We start from the raw sequence: 19199 nt of genomic DNA on the forward strand, positions 1-19199 counted from the left end.
GAAGTGAGGACCTGCAAAAGAAAGCAAAAAATAAAGGTGTCTCTGGTTTCCCACCAAGAGGGTTTGTACTTCCTTGCCTGATTTCACAATGGGACACCATCAAGCTTGAGCGCAAAGCAGGAGAAGAGAAGCTCAATTTTATTTTCACACACACGTACCCATTCAGTGTGTATTTTATATATATATATATATATATATATATATATAAAATGCATATGCATATGCATATATACCTATATAAAAGTATACTTGTATACATATGTTGCCTGGTCTGATGTGGCAGAAGCACTGTGAAATACCCTATTTTCGGGAGGACCAGGAACTTGAGGAGGATGCCATGCTGGTTGACTGAGAAGAGAGGGGAGAAACAGGAAGGATCTCCTTTTCCTTTGCCCAGGATTTTGTTTTTATCCACGTGTATGATTTGTACTGGAAGCTTGTTTGGTAAAGCAGTATTGCAGAAACCATTTATAGGGAGGGGTTGTATTGTATTTGTATTATGCTCACAGTTCAGGTTTCTCTGTGTGCAGGGAATACATACATGCATGTGATAGCTGTGATTTCTCTCTGGAAAAAAGGGCTGCAGTGAAAGTTGAGTGAAAGAGAGTGAAAGTTTCACTCATGTTTACTAGTATTTCTAGGACTTTGTAGTTTTGAATGCATCCTGGATAAGAAGTGCTGTATTTGGGAAGACCAAAGGGAGGTTTGGGAAGGTAATTACAGCCAGAAGTTTTTTCTGGGCACAGGTTGCTCACGCCTGTCACTTTTGAACTGGCTGATCCTTTCTCAGGAGAAAGAGACCCAAAAGGGTCATGGGGTTTGTGAGGGGGAGAGAGGAAATGAGGAACACTTTCCCTCTTTTGGATAAAGGTAAAAGCAGGATATCCCAGGATCCTGTCAAATCCTATTTAACGACACTGAATCTTTTCTTTTATCAAAGCCGGTAACAAATCTACACCAAAAAAATCCAAAAGTTAGTATATATGGGGGCAAAAATCCCGAGGAGAGGAGGGGAAAAAAATAAGACAGATTTAGTTCCTTGGGCCAGCTGACACCAGCCAGATTTGGGACCTAGTTCTCTAACTGAGGTATTTAAATAGGAAATAAATCTGGCTGCACACATCTTGTGCATCATAAATTAAGGCTTCTGACACTGAAGCACTATGAAAATCCAGACGCAGCTAGTGATTTCTAGCAGAGCCTGTTCAGTTTTGAGCCCTCATTGGGCTGTAGCACAGAGCAAGTGTGACTGCTTTTCATCAAAGCTTTTCATCTTCTATCCCATGCCTGACAGCCTCAAAAATAGCAGTTATCCTGAATTGTGCATCTAAACCTACCTGTGTCTGAATAAGTTTTTGCCCCTCCAAACAGGAAAATGTAAATAGGAAAAAAGCAGTCTGTCCTGAAAAATACAGTTCAGTAACATTAAAAAAATGCATAGTTGGTCCTGGCAGATTCTGTCAATTTTTATCTTTAGTGCCCCATCATTCTGTCTTTATAAGGAAGAAAATAAAACAGCTTCCAGGTTCGAGATCAAGCAGTGCCACAAAAACATGTATCTGGTACTTGAATTCAATAGGCTCTCCTGAAAACTTTTGTTTTTTGTTTTCTGGAGTTTTTTGGGTTTTTTTTGAAGGAGCTGAATAGATACTTACTGCAAAAATCCACTTGCCATTCCTGCCATACTGCATTGAAAGGTAGAGCACTACCTTTTTCTCTTCTGCATCCTACCATTTTCCCCTTCCTACAGTGTGCTTTCAAAGGAGACAGTGCAAGTTCCTGTTCCTTGATCCTAGATCCAGCACTTCCCACCTAAGTGAGACAGCAATTAAAAAAAAACCTAAATCCCTCTGTTTATAACATCTACATCTCTTTTGACACATACAGCTTAGTCTTTTTAGATAAAAAATATTTCTTTTTATTGAAATCAGTGGTAAATCTCTCATCGATTTTGGTCAGAACCAGGATTTAAGACATGTAGCTATCAAAATATGATTACTAATCCCTCTTCAAAAATCTACATGGGATGCTGGATACTGGGTGAATAATTATATTTGGACATAAAGATGAAAATATTTTGAGACTTTAGAGGTTCTGTGTCCATCCTTTTTTTTAGGCACCTTGTGCCTCAGTGAATCTGGAACCACGTTTGAATAGTGGATGTAGTTTTTATTTGTGCAGTAGAGTTTAAGAGCAAGAATTTTAGAAAAAGCCAGGTGCCATATTATTGCTCTTGCACTGAGATACTGATTTGCATCAAAGAGAAATACCTTTAATTTTGTTTAGTTTGCTCTTTCATTTTGAGACCTAAAAATGTAGGTTAATGAAACAACAAACGCATGGCTTCTTGTCTTTAGAGATTTGTTTTTGTGGTGGTTATCTGCATATGCATTATAGTGTTTGGATTAAATAATCCTGTAGGCTTCGTTTTCCTGCTCAGCTGATACAGTTTGGAATATTAGAAGGAAAAATGTAAGGAAAAACCACCTACCTATGTGCTGCTGTGACAATCTGTGGAAACAGATTGTGTGTGTGTGTGTGTGTGTGTGTGTGTTAGCATGACATGTAAGTTTACATGTATGTCTTGTACATATATGTGTGGAAGGATGTATATATATTTATATAGATATAATTCTGATTTTGGGCAGCGTGATTGACAGAATCTAGGCAGACTTGGGTTGACTTTCCCATCCTGGTGGAACTAGTATGTTGCACGCTCTTCTCCCTGGAGCAGGAATGGTAATGACCATATGTTCTAGGTGGTGTGTGCAATTTGGGGTTCCTGACCCAAAAGCGCCAAGTTCCACATGCCACATCGTGCTACAGCAGCAGCTAGGCTTTCCTGTGCCTGCTGAGCAATTTGGGAAAGGAGCACCAAGCGTGGACCGGTCTCCCAGTGTCTGCGTGGCAGAGTTCCCTCCCTGTGGGCAAGGCCGGCGGTGGGGACCGTTCGGCCCCGGCGGGGCGACCAGAACCGCTCTTGACGAGGACGCCCTCCGGCCCTGGGATCGCGGGGCCAAAACGCGATGGGCGTCCGGCACGAGCCAGAAGCCAGCTCCAGGTTTTTGCAGCAGCTGCGCTCGCCGGGTCTCGCCAGGGCTGCGCGGAGCCGAGCGCAAGCGGCGGTGCGGTGCCGGTGCCCCCGTTTGCTGGGGCAGCTGGACCCCGGCCCCTGGTCGGGCCGAGCCGGGCCAGCCCCGGGCGCAGCCTCGCCGCCGCCCCGGCGATCCCGCACGGCCCAGGTAGATCCGGCTTTTACCTTTTTCCTTTCTCTTCGCTCGCTGTAGGGTTCGTAGCTTGGCTGTTTCCTGGCCTCGCAGAAAGAGGCAGTGCTGAGTTAGAAAGACAAAAATAGACCTTTACAGAGAAATATAGGGATTGTGTGTGTGGTGGGGAGGGAGAGAGGAGAGCAGCATTAGGCTGGTTTCCAGGAGGAGCCCTTCGCTCGCTCTCGTTGCATGTTAGACATTTTTGTACAGCTTTTTCCCCCCACCCCCTCCCTGCTCGGGAACGATTACCTCTGCCGGCTGCTCTTTGCATCTCTTTGGGGGAAAAAAGCAAACAAACTCTGTTTTGATCAGAACGCGACTAGAGACCATTTTATTTGAGCAACCGGGGGGAAGAAGAGAAGAGAAACCGTCGCAGGAATATAAGGATATAAAGACTTACCTTCTTCGTTTCCCCCTCCCCCTTGTAAATACTAAATATATAAAGACAACAATTTGACATCCATCCTAAGCCGCAGCTATGGGGTGTTTGGGCAACAGCAAAACAGAGGATCAGCGTATCGATGAGAAAGCGCAGCGAGAAGCCAACAAAAAAATAGAGAAGCAGTTGCAGAAAGAGAGACTGGCTTATAAAGCGACACATCGCTTGCTTCTGCTGGGTAAGAAAGAGGGGGGTAGAGGTGGGGGGGAAGGGGAGCAGGCGAGGGGGCATTTGCCTGAGCTACCCTTGGCGAGAGGGTGTAATGGAGAAGCTAGCTGTGTGTGTGCTGTGTGTGTGCGAGATATGAAAAATGTAGGCTGCTTTATTGAGCAATATGGGAAGCGTCCCCCGATTGAGCTCAGCGCGTGAGCCACATGGATGCATACAGACAGAAATGCTGCTGGAGCTGGGAGATGCTATCGTGCCATGTCCAAAAAATGGAAAAATAAAAAGCCTGAACCATATATCACAATGTTCTGCCTCTCCTTCTTTCTCCTTTAGGGGCTGGTGAGTCAGGAAAAAGCACTATTGTGAAACAAATGAGAATCCTACATGTCAATGGATTTAATTCAGAGTAAGAATTATTGACACTTTGTGACTTATTTTTCATTAACTGTTTGAAGCAGGTTAACGCACAGTATGCTAGGGAATTTCTGCTTTTCATCCTCTCTGCATTTTGGTGGCTTGACACTGCGTTTTGGGGAAGGGAGGGAAGAAAAGGGAGAGAGAATAAGGAAATTACTGCTATTGTATATTTGCGTTTTCTCCTTCTGGCCCCTATACAGTATTTTTACACTGTTGCTACTGCAGCGCCTGACAGGCCCCTCTGTAGCAACAACATGGCGACTACTTTTTACATAGAAGCAAATAACTAAATATTGCATCTGTCTGTAACACAAAAATACATGTCAAGTCATATTCAGGATGAGAGTGGCTGCTCTTTTTCCGGTATTGGGTTAGTGTAAAACTGAAACTAATTTTGAACGTTTGTTAGAAATCATTCTAAATTCTGGGGCTACATCATTTCTCTCTGAAGAACTCTTTGCCTAAATTTATTATTAATCTATAGTGTTAATTTTAGACATCTGTTGCCTTTCAACTATATATTATCAATTTAGTGCATGTCTACAGCATGCTGTAGAAATGAAAGAATGGCTGCAAGTTCTGTCAGGGAAGACTTTGCAGATGTGGCTATTTAACAATATATTAAGGGTGAATGTGTATTGCTCTTCATAGTACGTGAAAGAAGGGATTAGGGGGAAAAATATATTTGTCTTGCTGTTCTTTTCAGTTAGTATGTCTTAATGACTGGAGAGCAGATAAATAAGCAGTCAGTGTGAAAACAAAAAATTTAATATAACTGACTTTGAACTGCTTTGAAAGAAAAAAATCAAAGTGTTAATATTTCTGTTTTAATGCAGAGAAAAGAAACAGAAAATACTGGATATTCGGAAAAATGTTAAAGATGCAATTGTGGTAAGAACATTCTTTATACTGTTCTTAAACCCTTGGGTGTACTGGAAACGATAAGGATTGTGCTAAGATTGTGTAGAAAGAAATCCCATTTTGCTGATCAGACTGGATTATCTTCTATTGATTCTGTGTCTTAGATTTATCCAGATTAATGTGCTTGTTTTTGTTTTATCCAATTTTAGACTATAGTTTCAGCTATGAGCACTTTAATACCCCCAGTTCCACTGGCCAATCCAGAAAACCAATTTCGAATGGACTACATCAAGAGTATAGCTCCTCTTTCTGACTTTGACTATACACAGGTAAGAATGGAAACCATTATGTTACTCTATTTCAAGGAGGAATGCATAGCTCTCACTTTGATCAGTGAAATGATTTTTTTTCCCCTACTTTTTGGAAGATGCTCATGAGAGGAGCTTTGTGTCAGCATTGCCACAAGGTTAACTTTCTTACAAGACTGTGGTGGTTGCACCTGTTTTAGTGTTGCTGAGTTTTGTTGTTAATAATTTATTTGCTGATGTTTATGTTTTACTAATTTATTTGCTGATGCTGATGTTAAATGCTCTTTTTTCTATTATTTAGTCCATCTCTTAAAAAAATTCTGATATGATTATACATGTTGACACTTCAGATAAGACTTTGTTTGAGGGCTATTTTCCTATGTGTAATTAGATGCAGGATGTCAGTCTAAGGAGTTATAGTCTACCTATATACAAGGGCATAAAAGGAAGTGAAAGGGCAGAGAGACTCCAGTGCTTATTGCATTTCGTAGGGGAAATTTGTGTAAACAATGGTCAAGTAAGGTGCCTTGCTTCCTCATCTATTTATTGTAGCTCTGTTATGAGGTGGGCATGAGCAGTACTTTAGTCATATGTGAATGTTGCCATGTTGATATGGAATAATTAGAAAACTAACAATTTCTGTATTGAGGTTACTGTTTTGTAGTCAGCTTAGAGATGTTATTTGGATTAACTCGCATAGGCATCCTACATTTGGTTATTTTGATCTTTTAATGTAATCGTTTACAGAAGCATTCATAGTATGTTTTATTTTTTGTGCTTAACATGAAAGCAAGTACATAGGCATTCTGATTATTATTAAGAATTTAATTTTTGTAGTAACATATTTTTTAATTGGCCTTAAAATGATATCAAGAGCACTTTTTTATGGATACAATAAGGAATAAAAAAAATCTTCATTCATTGGCTAAATGATTATGAGTTGCTCACGTTATCAATATTACCAAAGAAGCCATTTACAATAGAGTATCTTTAGGTTGTTATAGCTTCAGGGTGGAAGGGGGAGAAAGGGAAGAGATGTTTCTTTATTATATGACTCATATTCTCTGGTGTGTGGTTTTGCCTCTGGTAAACCTACCACTTTGAAGGTTCAAGATAAAGAAAAATATCAGACATCTTGTACAGTTAGAATTTAACACAGAATGCAGATGTTAAGAAAACGACTGTAAGGTACACCCACATACTGCATAATTGCTCAATTGGTATATGTAAGTTAGTAGAAATGAGAAACTCCTTTTAGAAATGGAAGTTGAGTTTATCAGGAAATATTTGACCTGTATGTGTTTTTGAATTTTAAGGCATTTGTTGCTTCTTTTTTTTTTCTTAAATTTTGACCCTTATTTGTTTGGATAAAATAAATACTGACATATATCCTTTGCAATTCTGTATAGTACATGTTTTTTTGAGTGTCTAGGATGAAATAAAATTAAAGTAGATTTTCAATAGAGCTGGAGCTATTAATATTTTAGCTTAGTCTTTTTACAAAAACTATTCTTCTTCACAGAAGTTGACTATATCTGTGCAAATTTGACTTTTTGATATTTATAAAATGGAAAAACTTATTCTTCTTTGAGGGAAAGAAGAATGGTACCTTGTGCACTCTGAAGCAAGTAATATTTCATTTTAGGTCTGGTTTCAAAATCTATTTTGCTTTAAAATTAAACAATGAATAACTTTGTTTTTTGAATTTACCAGGATTTCTGAATAACACTTTCACATTATTTGAAACGGTGTCAAATATTAATCTTAATTAAAACAAGAAATGTTGTTAGTTACAAGCTTAAAAAAAGAAGAAATATCTAGTACTAGTTTAGAAGTAGGTACATTTTATCTGTCACTTTCACCTATTTCCTTCTGCTTTCTTCTCTGCCCAGTTCATAGGCTTAATGTTTGTAAAATCTGTAGTTTGACTACATAATTTTTAAAATTTTGTTAGTTTAATATGATGTTTCTTTCGAGGAAGATGTGTGAGAAAGAGATTGAAAAAAAAAAAAGTGCTTCAGGGCTTGATTGTACTCCAATTTGAGTCAATGATAACTTAAAGTAAAATTATGTTCCCAGCTGAAATACCTTTTGACCCATTTAATATTTTTAAATAAGTACTAGCATAAAAATAAATATGTGGATAGTAAGCAGTTATGCATCCTTTTCTAAGCATTACTGATTCTCTGATTAATACCTGGTATATGGAATAAGGCCTTCTGAACCAGGGAAACCAATACAGGATTTAATACTATGTATTCAGGACTTGCTATTCTATCATCTGTACTTTAAAAATAGTTTTAAAGGAAAAACTGCTGACTTAGGCAGCGCTTAGGTGTTGTCTCTGGGGTAAACTTTGGCATATTCTAAAACATGACAAATGTTACCCTTCTTTTGAAAGAAGAAAGAGCTAATTTTAGGATTTTTAACAATCTGGATGCTAATAAACCATTAAAGACATAGTCCTTATTGTTTCAATAAGCATTACAGATCTGTTATTTTCTGGATAATGTTAGTCGTGTAATCTTTCTCTTAAAAATGAATGTATTTTAGTTGAAGAGTCATTTCAAGTAAATTCGATGCAAAATGTGGTAAAATAACTGCACTGTATCATGAGTCTTTAAATAGAGATTCCTGATGAAATGCAAAAATTTCACTGATGGCACAATATGGCCAACACTCGTGAGACACTAATTTAAATATATTTGTGACATATTGGGTATACTTGGATATGCATACTTAAATTGCATAGAAATTAACTAATATACATTTAATTGTGAAAATTGTCCTTTAAAATAGATGGATTTGAAAATACTGATTTCCTGTGGGTGAATCCTACTCTAATTAAAATCTATGACAGAAATTCCAAGAACTTGAGTGAGGATGGGATTCACATTTAGACTTGGATTTGGGGTTTTGTTTGGTTGGTATTTTAATTACATAGTGCTCTATAAAATGTAAGCAGAACATCTTACTTTGGTAGTGATGCAATTTTTAAAACAAACAGTGTTCTCTTTACAGCATCTTAATAGTCCTTTAAGTATCTGTGGAGTGCAACTACTTTACTTACTTTTGTTAGAATTTATTCTTTATTTGGTCTAGTAATACTAACTTGATGTTTTATGTGGTAGATTTAAAAAACAAACAAAGATTTATTGATTTCTTTTACAATTTTTCAGTTGCCTTTCATTAATTCTATTAAAAGACTGTCTTAGTGGTACGTTTTACAAAAGATCGCTTGAGAGACCGATATGGTCGAATTATATAAATCATAAGATTTAAGCCTTGCTTTTTTAAGAAGTTAATAAACGTGAATAAGGTATGTGTCCATTATAGTTTCTTCCTTGAAGTCATAAAAAGAAACAAGATAAATTTTCATCTAACGACTACTTTAGACATTACCTTAGTACCATATTCCAGGATGGAATCTGCAGAAGAGCTTTAAAACTGAAACGGAAACATGCACAGTGTATTGGAAAGGGTTTTTTTATTATTTTTGGCATAGTGTTGATTGATATTTGCTAAAGTTAACAGGAATTGACCTGCGCCATTTTTAATCCTTTATTGATGGGGATTTATTTTGTCCTTTGTGAAACAGAGTGAACATATTAAGGGCGTATTCTGCTAGTAGCTGTGGAAAAACACGGTGTATTATGTAAGCATGTGTTTACTCAAGTTTAGTTGTCTTTATTGACGTGTTTTGAATTTTGTCTTCACCAAAAATTTAGCCAAATTAAATAGATTTTTTTTAAATTTATCTGTCAGATTAGGCACATCTGAAAAGTTATGTCAGTTGTATGTGTGTGTGTATGTGTATATATATATATATATATATATATATGGCAGGTAGTCAACTAGCTGCATACTATAACCAAACTGTATAAGTCAGCATTTGCCTGTATTGCCTAGTTGCCAGTGAACGTGAATCATTTGCTTAATAGAAAGCATATAAACACCTCATCCAGTTGTTGAGGACCAGGGAGGACTATTTTACTTTGTTAAGAAAATTACTGGAGAGCCAAAGTATTTTGTTAAACCTTCATAAAACAGTGAATTGTGCAAATGTAGTCCCTTGTGCTGATTTTAGAATGCTAGCTTTAAAAATAACTTCTAAAGCTATTTTATCAATCATGTAACCTCTTTAATTCAGCTTTTAAAAGTGAAATGTTAATGTACGCATTGACAGGGAAGGTGCTTTAGATTAACATGTTCTTTCTGTGGTTTGCTCTGCTTTTCTAGATGTTGCAATTTGAGTTCAACTTCATGACTTCAATTTTCTTCCACATTTTCTTCTTAAAAATCAGGGCTTTTTATTAGTACCTTAAAAACGGATGAAAGAAAGAAAAATATTTGTGGTCAGGGTTTGAAGTCATGTAGACTTTCCTTAGGCATTTCAAATACTTATTAAACATAATATTCAAATTCAGTCTCATACTGATGCTTAGCGATTGCTGGTTTACACAGGGTATGTCTCAATATTTGAAGTAACTGGAAATCTTGGTCAAGTGAAGTGTATTGGTGGGCTTTAGAAAATATTTACCCCAAATAAATACTTAAATAAAAGACAAAAAACATGATAAATATGGTTCATATATGGTTAAACTTACTTGGGTCGTGCAGTTAATGCTGTGACTTTAATATCCTATTTGGCCAAAACATGTTTAAGTTTCTGTGTAATACATACTTGATGTAGCCCAAAGGAGTTGCAAAATAACATCATCTTACATTTTTGGTTTTCTAAATAACTTGCAGTATTTCCATGTTTCTCAGGAGTGTGAAAATATACCATGTTTTACAGGAAAATGTCATAAAACTAAAGAGAAAATACAGTGAATATTGCCAGACAAATGGCTTGGTTTGCTTTTTTTTTTTTTCCATTTAGATTTTTACTTTAGGAGTTTATTTACCATTTTGGTTAGGATGAAGGGCCACAAGTTTTTACACTTACCTGTGGTCATAATACTTAGCACTACTACAGTTTCAAATCACAATTAACTTTGGAAGATCAAATAGAGTTTTACAAATTAAGTCATTTGCCTTTTTCGAGTTCTAGAATGCAAACTGGTAGTCGTTCTTTTGTTCTTATTTTCACAAATGTGGAAAGGATCTAGAAGGCCAGATAATGGTTAGATTATATAGATCCAACAATGTTATTACTCCCCTGAACTACTAACACTTCAAAAACTAATGAAGAAGGCTGTCAAAGAAGGACAGTGGAAAATACTGCTTATGCTAATGCAATTGTTGGTAACTCTTCAGTCTTCACACAAAGGTTAATATTGTTGAGGGGACTGGTATTGAAAAGCAGTGGATATTGGGGAAAAGTAGCAATTATGTAACAGATGAAATTTCTTTGTTGTGATAGTGCTTGATTTTGTGCTATACACTAACAATTAATTAACAGCGAATACTGAGGTTGAGCTCCTTTCATGTTAAGAGAAGATTCTGCTGATGCACGGTGATACCTTTGCTCTGGTGCAAAATACCTGTTTGCATACAGATTTAGTGTAGTTGTGTCTGGTTTCCATTAAATCAGCAAGCTGAGTCCCTAATGCTCAGATTAGTCAATGTTAAGAGACAAAATTATAAACATTTCACACATGAGATCAAGAATATACTTCAACTTTGCATGTTATTTAGTTCTTACTCTTCATAAGCATTAAGTTCACTGGTAATGGATCAATCAATCCATTAGCGCTTTCAGATATAATTAGAAGTTATTTTAACTGTACTGTAAGTTTTTAAAAATGTAGAACTGAACTGGGATCATATTAGAAACATATATAGGGCAATTCTGAAAAAAAAGATAGTGTGTACTGGAACTGTAAAAATATGAAATTCTGTGATGATTTCATTTGAATGTTTTAGTTTTATTCTTTAATAAATACTCAGTTCATACTAGAAAAGACACCTGGGGCTTAAAATTGGAGTTGTGTGTGTAAAGTACAATTCTTCTGTAAGGCTCAAGATTTCTTGCTTCCAATACGTGCATTGTGTTGCGGGGGGGCTCTTTTTAAGATGAAGGTATTATGTTCAAGCGTCAAGACAAAATAAGGTTTTTGCTTTAGTAAAACATTGCTCTGTTTAACAAAAGTAAAGCAACACTTTTGTTCCTCTCCTCAGCCCAAATAAGAAGAATTAATATAAGAAATTCACTGAAGCACAGTTGTTAGCAATTTATACTGATGATAAATAAATAAATAAATAAATAAGTTTGTGTCCCAGGAAAGGAACTTGGGGAGCTACTTGGGCCCCAACAGTTAACAGTAGAAATTCTGAGACTGGGAGCCATAGAAAGTCACATGTGTCATTATAAATGAGCCACAGTTAACGAATGTAAGATGTATTCAAAAAAAAAAAAAAAAGTAAGAAGGGTATAAAATTCTGTGTTTGTTTCTAGGTCTTCCTATGTCAATATTTTTAAAAAACAGATTCAAATTTGAAATGTACAGAAAAGGTTCATGTTCCCCATATACTTTTCCCTTTTTTAGAACATATTTTTGCACAGCTTCCAATGTAAAATAGTCAATTTCAGTCTGACAAGACAATTATTTGAGGAAGTCTTATGAACAAGTGCAAAAGAAGAAAAATCCTTCTACCTAAACTGTGGTGTTGCATTCGCTATTACATCATCATAGTAACACTGAATTAAATGTTTGCTATCTTGCATAATGAATCTGATTGCCCAGAGAGCGGAGTGGTATTCACACTTTATCCAACCTACTTTATTTATTATCACACTAACAGAGAGGCTTTCACTGAGAAATTGAAAAGTTATTCTGATTTATTATTACTGCTAACTAAAACGTACATTACTTACGTAGTCTCCAAAATTCTTGACATTTACTGATACTACTTTGGATTTCTTGCCCATGAACACAAATTATTTGGGGACTTTTGAAAGTCAAGCCAGTATCCAGTCAAATACTGTGAATTATTAATAATCAATATCACATTCTGTCTTGTTGCTACAATTTTAGCTGAAAACTTTATACACTTCTGTAGCACTTTAAATGGATAAAAAAATTTTTTTTGCTAAATCTGGATGTTTGATATGATGGCAATTGGAAGACTAATAATTTAAATTATCTTTTCAAGTAGGAGTGACTGACTTTCTTCACACTACCAAAAATATATTACAAGATCCTTTTGGAGCTTTAAAATATTTTTATTCATCAGTTATTTCTCAGTGTATACCCTATTTTTAAACAATTATAGAAAGATGGAAGTGATAGGCTCAAGGCTGTGCTTTCTTTATATTGGCCACAGATCTGTGGAGCATATTGCTTTTTTTAAATTGTGCTTGCTTTTGGGGGCTGCTGTTTTGTGTTGCCTCGCAAACTCTCGTGGCTGCTGCTTAGGTATTCCTGTATTTCATAAGCTATTCTGTAATGTGCAGGTGGCAGCAGCCCTTCTTCTCCTCAGATGGTAAGGTGGTGAAAAACAGCTGCAGGAAGAGCACTGTGCACTAGATAAGTGGAGGAGAGGTGATAGCCTGTACAGAATAAAAGACTAGTCTCGATCCCCATTTTTCCATAAAAGAAGAAACAGGAAAGAAATTCTTGCAATTTTTAGCACTTACATTGAAATGCATTGAAATCTATAGAAGATTTAATTACAAATTAGTATTTGGTTTATTAAGGTTTAACATGCATTTAAAAATGCTTTCAAAGAACTTCATTTGTTTGTTCCCTCATGTATAAAGGAAACTGAATTATAATGAAACTAAATGTAAGTACATGTGAAGGGTAACCACACTGTTAATGAAGATACACTATCCAGTTAGTCTCAGGATGAGGACTTTGCAACTTCTACAAGTAACAGTTTTCAGAGGAATGATAGTAAAATGTTTAATAAATTGTCATTATTTATAAACTACAGTAAAACAGATTTTCCTTCACAGCCAGAGAAAAGCTAAACATAGCAGAATATGTTTCGCAATTGTCTTCATTATCAATTAATTCTTTTAATCTCTTAAGCCATAAATGGCGGGTTGATGTACTGCTTTTGCTGTTTTGAATGCTCTAAAAGTAATGTGTCAGGGAGGATTTTTCTTTTGACTTCAGTGGACATGATCAAAAATGTGTAGATCAAGGATAAATCATTATATGTATGTTGATTCTCACTGAACCCTGTGGCGATCTATGGAACAAAGGATATCACCTGCTCAGTAAGAATAAGAAAAAGGTCATTAGAGTTTCAGAGAAGGGAGTGTTCATCTGCACAACAGCCATAAATCTGAACTGCTTACTATTTCTTTGGTACGTGATGAGATTTTAACTTTTGTTGCTGAAAGTGTCGAACATTGCTGGCTTAGATCTTTGCTACTTCTTTTGCATCACTTCCTTAGCTTCCTCCGTTGCCTGTACTTATTGGCAGTAATGGATTACCTTTTAATGCAGATACAGTCTGTATCAGTGGACAGGATATTTTGTTTGTAGAAGGTGACAACCTGAGTTGGGGAATAGAGAACAAGATAAGCAGTATGAACTAAAGACTGCATGTATACCTTACATAATATGAAGAAAATAAGTTGAAATATATAAATTATTATGGACAAAAAAATTTTTTTGCTGTGTATCTAAGCAGCTTTTTATGATGTTAATAGGACTCTGAAGCAGAAGAAAGGCGAGGGACAATACACATTTGCAGTTATTGCTAAAGTTTGCAAAACATGTCTATGGTTTTGTTCTGCTACAGCTTTCATTTCAGTTGCCTTTCTATTCTTAAGAGATTCAATTCAAGTGTTTTAGTCAAGTTCTAAGACCTTCTCTTAAAAGAGAGTCAAAGGGAGGATGTAATTTGTACAACGCAGTTTTCAGTTTATATCATCTTTTACTTTGGAAGGTCTTGTAATAATTTCTTGGAACAGAGCTGTAACAGAGTTGTAAGCCTGCCAGCTATCATTTGAAGCATGCAGATTATGCCTTCTTACTTTAAATCAGTAGATGAATTTTGCTTGTTTTAAAGTTCACTCATGTAATTAATCTACTAGTATTTGTTTTAAAAACCTGTGCTGGATGTTTTGAAAGGATATTTATCCTTAGGCCAGAGGAATATTGGAACTTATATCTGTTATGCAGACATTAGAGATGAACTTGCATTTTAAATCTTTTAAAACTAAATGTTTTCTGACACTTCTGCCAATTCATTCCATTTGAGTTTTCTTATTGCTGTCAGGAGGACTTAAACATATTTTAATGCAAATAATTATCCTACTGTTTTGAACTGTGAAATTGTTTAGCAGGATAAAATAGGCTAAAGATATGCAAGCCCTCTTATCTCTGTTAATTTGGTGAATGCTTTTTGATCACGTCCACCCTCACTTCCATAGGATGTTAAGTGACAGAGCTGTGCAGATCATTCTTTTCTTAACGTACACCCACATACTTTCTTTCACATGAGCTAAATAATATCAAATCTAAGAACTGTCAGGTAGGAAAACAAGAGGAGGAAAAGAATGGTTAAGTAAAATAGGGAAAAGTGTATCCTCCCAGCTAGATTCATACTGCCCTTCCCTCTGTACAGAAAACTAACTACCCCTTCCCTTGCCTACAAGCCTGAAGCTGACCCCTAATAACAGCAGAACGCAACTGTCAGTCAAGTCCAGAGCACCTTTGATGGAGGCTGTGGGCAAGCGTATATGTACTCTAAGAAAGCTTTTCCTCAAGTTCATGACCTGAGCCAAAAAGAAAAGACAGAGGAGAAATATAAATAACAAATCTGTGTTACAAATATATGGTCTCATATTTTATTTTATCTTTAGAGAGAGGAAGAGGTCAGGTATCTCCACTTGTTGCCAAAACCACATCATTAATTATCTGATTTTTAGCAGGTATCACAGGAGAATGAGGCTTCATGGCAGGATTTGGTAGTCTTAAATACTTAAGTGAGAATCTTCTTTCTGGCAAACACGGGTGTCCTTTAACTTGAACTTTAGCTTGAGCTTCCTACACCAGTGTTGCCCGTTCCTTTCAAAAAGATTGGATTTACTTATTTAAGATAACATACGTTTAATTAAATAGTAGAGCTTTTGTTTTTCCACTCCTAGAATTATCATTTTTAACCTCTGCTCTTGTCTGCTAAATTTTGCCCAAGATTTTAAAACAAGCAAACTAAAAATTCATCTGAATGCCATAACTAAAAATGACAGTGTGGATCTGTTATGGACCAAAAGAGTAATTAGTTAGGGAATTCATAAGTCAGAAATTTTAATTAATAAAAATGCTGTGATTTGAAAATCACATCGGTAGAAGAAGACAGCTTGTGATGTTTGTGAAAACCACCCATCCACACTGCAGAGAGTTTTCACTGTTTTAAGGGGAAATAAGGGATTAAATTTTGTTCTTGGCCTTAAATTCTGCAGAGCAGGTTTTCGTTCCTATCACTGATGAATGAAAGCCTGGCATGAAGTCTGATGTTCCACGAAAAGAGAGTTCATTCTAAAATCCTACCTTTCCTAGGGTTCAATTTTGCAAATACATAGATATATGCATATATATGGACCTAAATACATTGCTAGTGTACTGTTAGCACATTCATGCAGCTGAACTCCCAGTTATGCAGTGATATTAATATCAGAATCACAAATACTTTCAGTTTTATTTTAGTCAAAAACAAAACAAGCTAATCATTTCACCGTGTTAGATATATATTTGGGAGGTCGTTGAGCAGTTTTATGGATTTCCTGGGGGTGGGAAAAGTTGTGTAGGTTAGAGATTGGCACAAAACTTGAAATAAGCAAAATCTTTTTCACATAAGTGACAGTTCTCTGGATGTTATTAAGCTGTGAACAGTAGGTCTTTTCAGTAATCACTGTGATTCATTTTCATATTATGTTTTTTTAATAATAATATCTTTAAAAGGCTTGCTGAACAGTAGGCTGCACCAGCAAAACTTTCTGTGCAGAAGGAAAGGTTTCATGCACAGAATCTTAGATAATTTACCTTAAATTGATTTGGACAGCTCGATAAAACCATAAGAACAACTGTGCCTGCTCAGATCACAGATTCATTTAGCACAGAATCTTGTCTCTGATAGCAGCCAACAGTGGAACTGAAGAAAGAGTAAAAGAACAGGGCAAGCATGTAGTAATATTTTCCCCATATATTCTCCTAGCCTCCATAGATTTGTGGCTGAGGTACTTTTTGAATGAGTGCTTTTGTATTTGGATTTTTCTTCTAGGAATTCATCTCTCTCTCTCTTTTTTTTTAATACTTTCAGTATCAACAGTTGTGGTAGCAAGTTCTGCAGTTTAAGTATGTGTCATATGAGGAAGTACCACCTGGTTGATTTTTTTATTATTACTAGCTACCTGCTCATATTCCCTGACTCTTCTATTAGAAATAGAAATTCCTCATCTTTTCCATGTTGTCCATCATTACATATCATAACCCTCCAAATATTTATCCTCCAGCTTAAAGAGTCTTACTTAGTCTGTTTAATTGGTTCTCTCACAGAGGTTGTTCCAGATTTTGATTATCCTTGTCACCCTTTCATATTTCTTCTAGTTTTAGTAGACCATATTTGCAATGAGAGGCCAGAACTGCACACAGTATTCAAGGTGTAGGTACATTGTGGATTTACACGTAGCATTATGTTTTGTTTTTCATTCCCTAGTCCTTTTCTAATAATTCCTAATATTGTTTACTTTTGTGGACACTGAGTTGATATTTTTATAGAATTACATTTTAATAGGTAATAATTCCAAGAGAACCTGAACACAGTTGCAGCTAAGAGTGTTAAGAGTTATGAATGTGTGAAGGTCTGTGTAGCAACATCAGCAGAACCCAAAGGATACTATGAGTGACAATTTTCCATATTCTCTGGTATTTTCAGAGTTGTTGTATGTTTTTTGCTAGCTTATTCAAAAAAAAAAAATCCATTGAATTCAATTGTTTTATCCTTTCATGTGCAGTAACATGTCTTCTCATTTGCTCTGCTGCCATGTATCCTTTATGCATTCTTTTAAATTATCTACCATGACTAGTATTTCCTTCTCTGCAGAGGAGAACATGCTTTATTTTTGTTCTGAAAATGGAAAAGAAATTGGTGTTCAGCCTGATTTTGGAGAGGCAATGTTTACAGTATCAAGGACTTCAGTGCTTTCAAATCTGCTTATCATTCCTTAATTGTTCCTTACAATTTGCCTGATTTAGCAGAAAAGAAGACCATTGTTTAGAACCCTTCTCATTAGAGAAATATGATGTTTAAAAATATCAAGATACCACTTTTTTTCTCTTGCAGTTCCTAATGCTATGTATCACTGAGAGAAAACGTTTTGAAATTTTTGATGTCCCTTGGGGAAACGCTGCAAGTAGCAGAATTTTGTTATTTTTATGTCAATTTAGGTCTTACATGATTCAGCACTTGTGGTTTGTGGGAAAAAGAGTTGTAGATTATGATAAAAGGAGCAGAAATAGTAAGGAGTGGCCACTAGAGAAGGCTTCTCTTTACTGTTAAAATACTTCTTTAGATTGGCTTTTCTTCATTTTTAAACCACTATTTTTCTCTGTCCCTCATATTTTCTTTGTTAATCATTGCGACTAGTATCCTGTAAAGAGAATGTCAAATCTGTTTCAATTTTAAGCTGTTGTAACAGTTTAAAGAACTTAAAAGTTACTTTTGGATCTTGATAACACCGAATTTGTACATTTAAGTCTGTCAAACTTAGTTGTCTGCAAGAGGTGAACCATTAATTCCTTTCTGGCAGCTCATCAGAAATAAGCAGAAGGTCTCGAGAAAAGGACAACTAATACAAAATGCAAAGTAACTGCCTGGACTGCAGGAAAAGTTCTTGGGTGTAATACACAATTGCAAACAATGACTTAACTCATTCTGGGATACATTCACAAGGCTGTTGTACAAAAAGACGTGAATTAATTATGCCATTCTCTTTGACACTGCTGAGTCCTCAGCTGGGATATTGTGTCTAGTATTGGGAACTGAACTTCAACAACAACAACAAAAATCTAGACAAATGGAGTCCAGAGGAGAGCATCAAGAATATGAGGATACTACGAAACCTGGGTTTGTTTACTTTTGAAAAGAGAACACTCCAGGTTGGAGGGGAAAGGGAGCAGAATACAACTTTTAATATTTAAATATTTTAATTATTTAATAATTTAATAATTTAATTAATATTTTAATATTATCTTCTTGGGACTATCTTTTCAGAGGAAGGAAATGAACTTGGGGAGAGAATTCTTCTCTTCTGTTTTGCATGAAAGCCCATATATTTTAGATATTCTACATCAGTGATTTTAGGGAACAAGCTCTCATAAACACGTTGTAGATAGGGGTGACCAGTTTCAGGTATTTATGGCTGTATTTTCAGAGACATGAAGCACCTGCAGAAGTTTAAAACTTCTGAAAATCTAGAAAACTTTTGAAGACATGAGCTCCTATAAATTGGTCTTTCACTTTTGCCTCTATTCTCACAAAGATCCTAATGGTATGTTGGTTAAAGCCCTTGGGCCTTCTTTCCCAAAACTAAAGTAAGTTTCTATAATCATCTCTTGAATTTATTTAGAGACTATATTAGTTATCCGTTTTTGTGTAAACAGACATGATAATTCCTCTTAACAGCATGTGATCTGCCAGAGTGCCATTCAGACAATGTAGTAGATTATAGTATAGAGTATACAAGACTAGTTTGTGCTTCCAGTTAAATATAGTTAATAGTTATAGTTTTTAAATCTAAATCCTGGCAATATTCAGATGATTCCATTTATCTGG

General features: G+C 35.8%; 1 protein-coding gene across 2 annotated transcripts in view; it reads left to right on the top strand.

Annotated features, from left to right (window-relative positions):
• Nucleotides 1–19199, top strand: part of GNAL (G protein subunit alpha L) — a 199073-nt gene that overhangs the window by 69712 nt on the left and 110162 nt on the right. The window contains exons 1-4 of one of the 2 annotated variants that reach the window (XM_013942608.2): nucleotides 3435–3886; nucleotides 4210–4282; nucleotides 5130–5184; nucleotides 5364–5483. In XM_013942608.2, coding sequence (XP_013798062.1) covers nucleotides 3748–3886; nucleotides 4210–4282; nucleotides 5130–5184; nucleotides 5364–5483 — 387 coding nt within the window. In that variant the 5' untranslated portion in view covers nucleotides 3435–3747. Of the gene's footprint in view, nucleotides 1–3434; nucleotides 3887–4209; nucleotides 4283–5129; nucleotides 5185–5363; nucleotides 5484–19199 lie in introns of those variants that run through there. The other variant, XM_067290715.1, reaches the window with a different exon arrangement.

Source organism: Apteryx mantelli, chromosome 2 (assembly GCF_036417845.1).
Source record: "Apteryx mantelli isolate bAptMan1 chromosome 2, bAptMan1.hap1, whole genome shotgun sequence".
Taxonomy (NCBI): Eukaryota; Metazoa; Chordata; class Aves; order Apterygiformes; family Apterygidae; genus Apteryx; species Apteryx mantelli.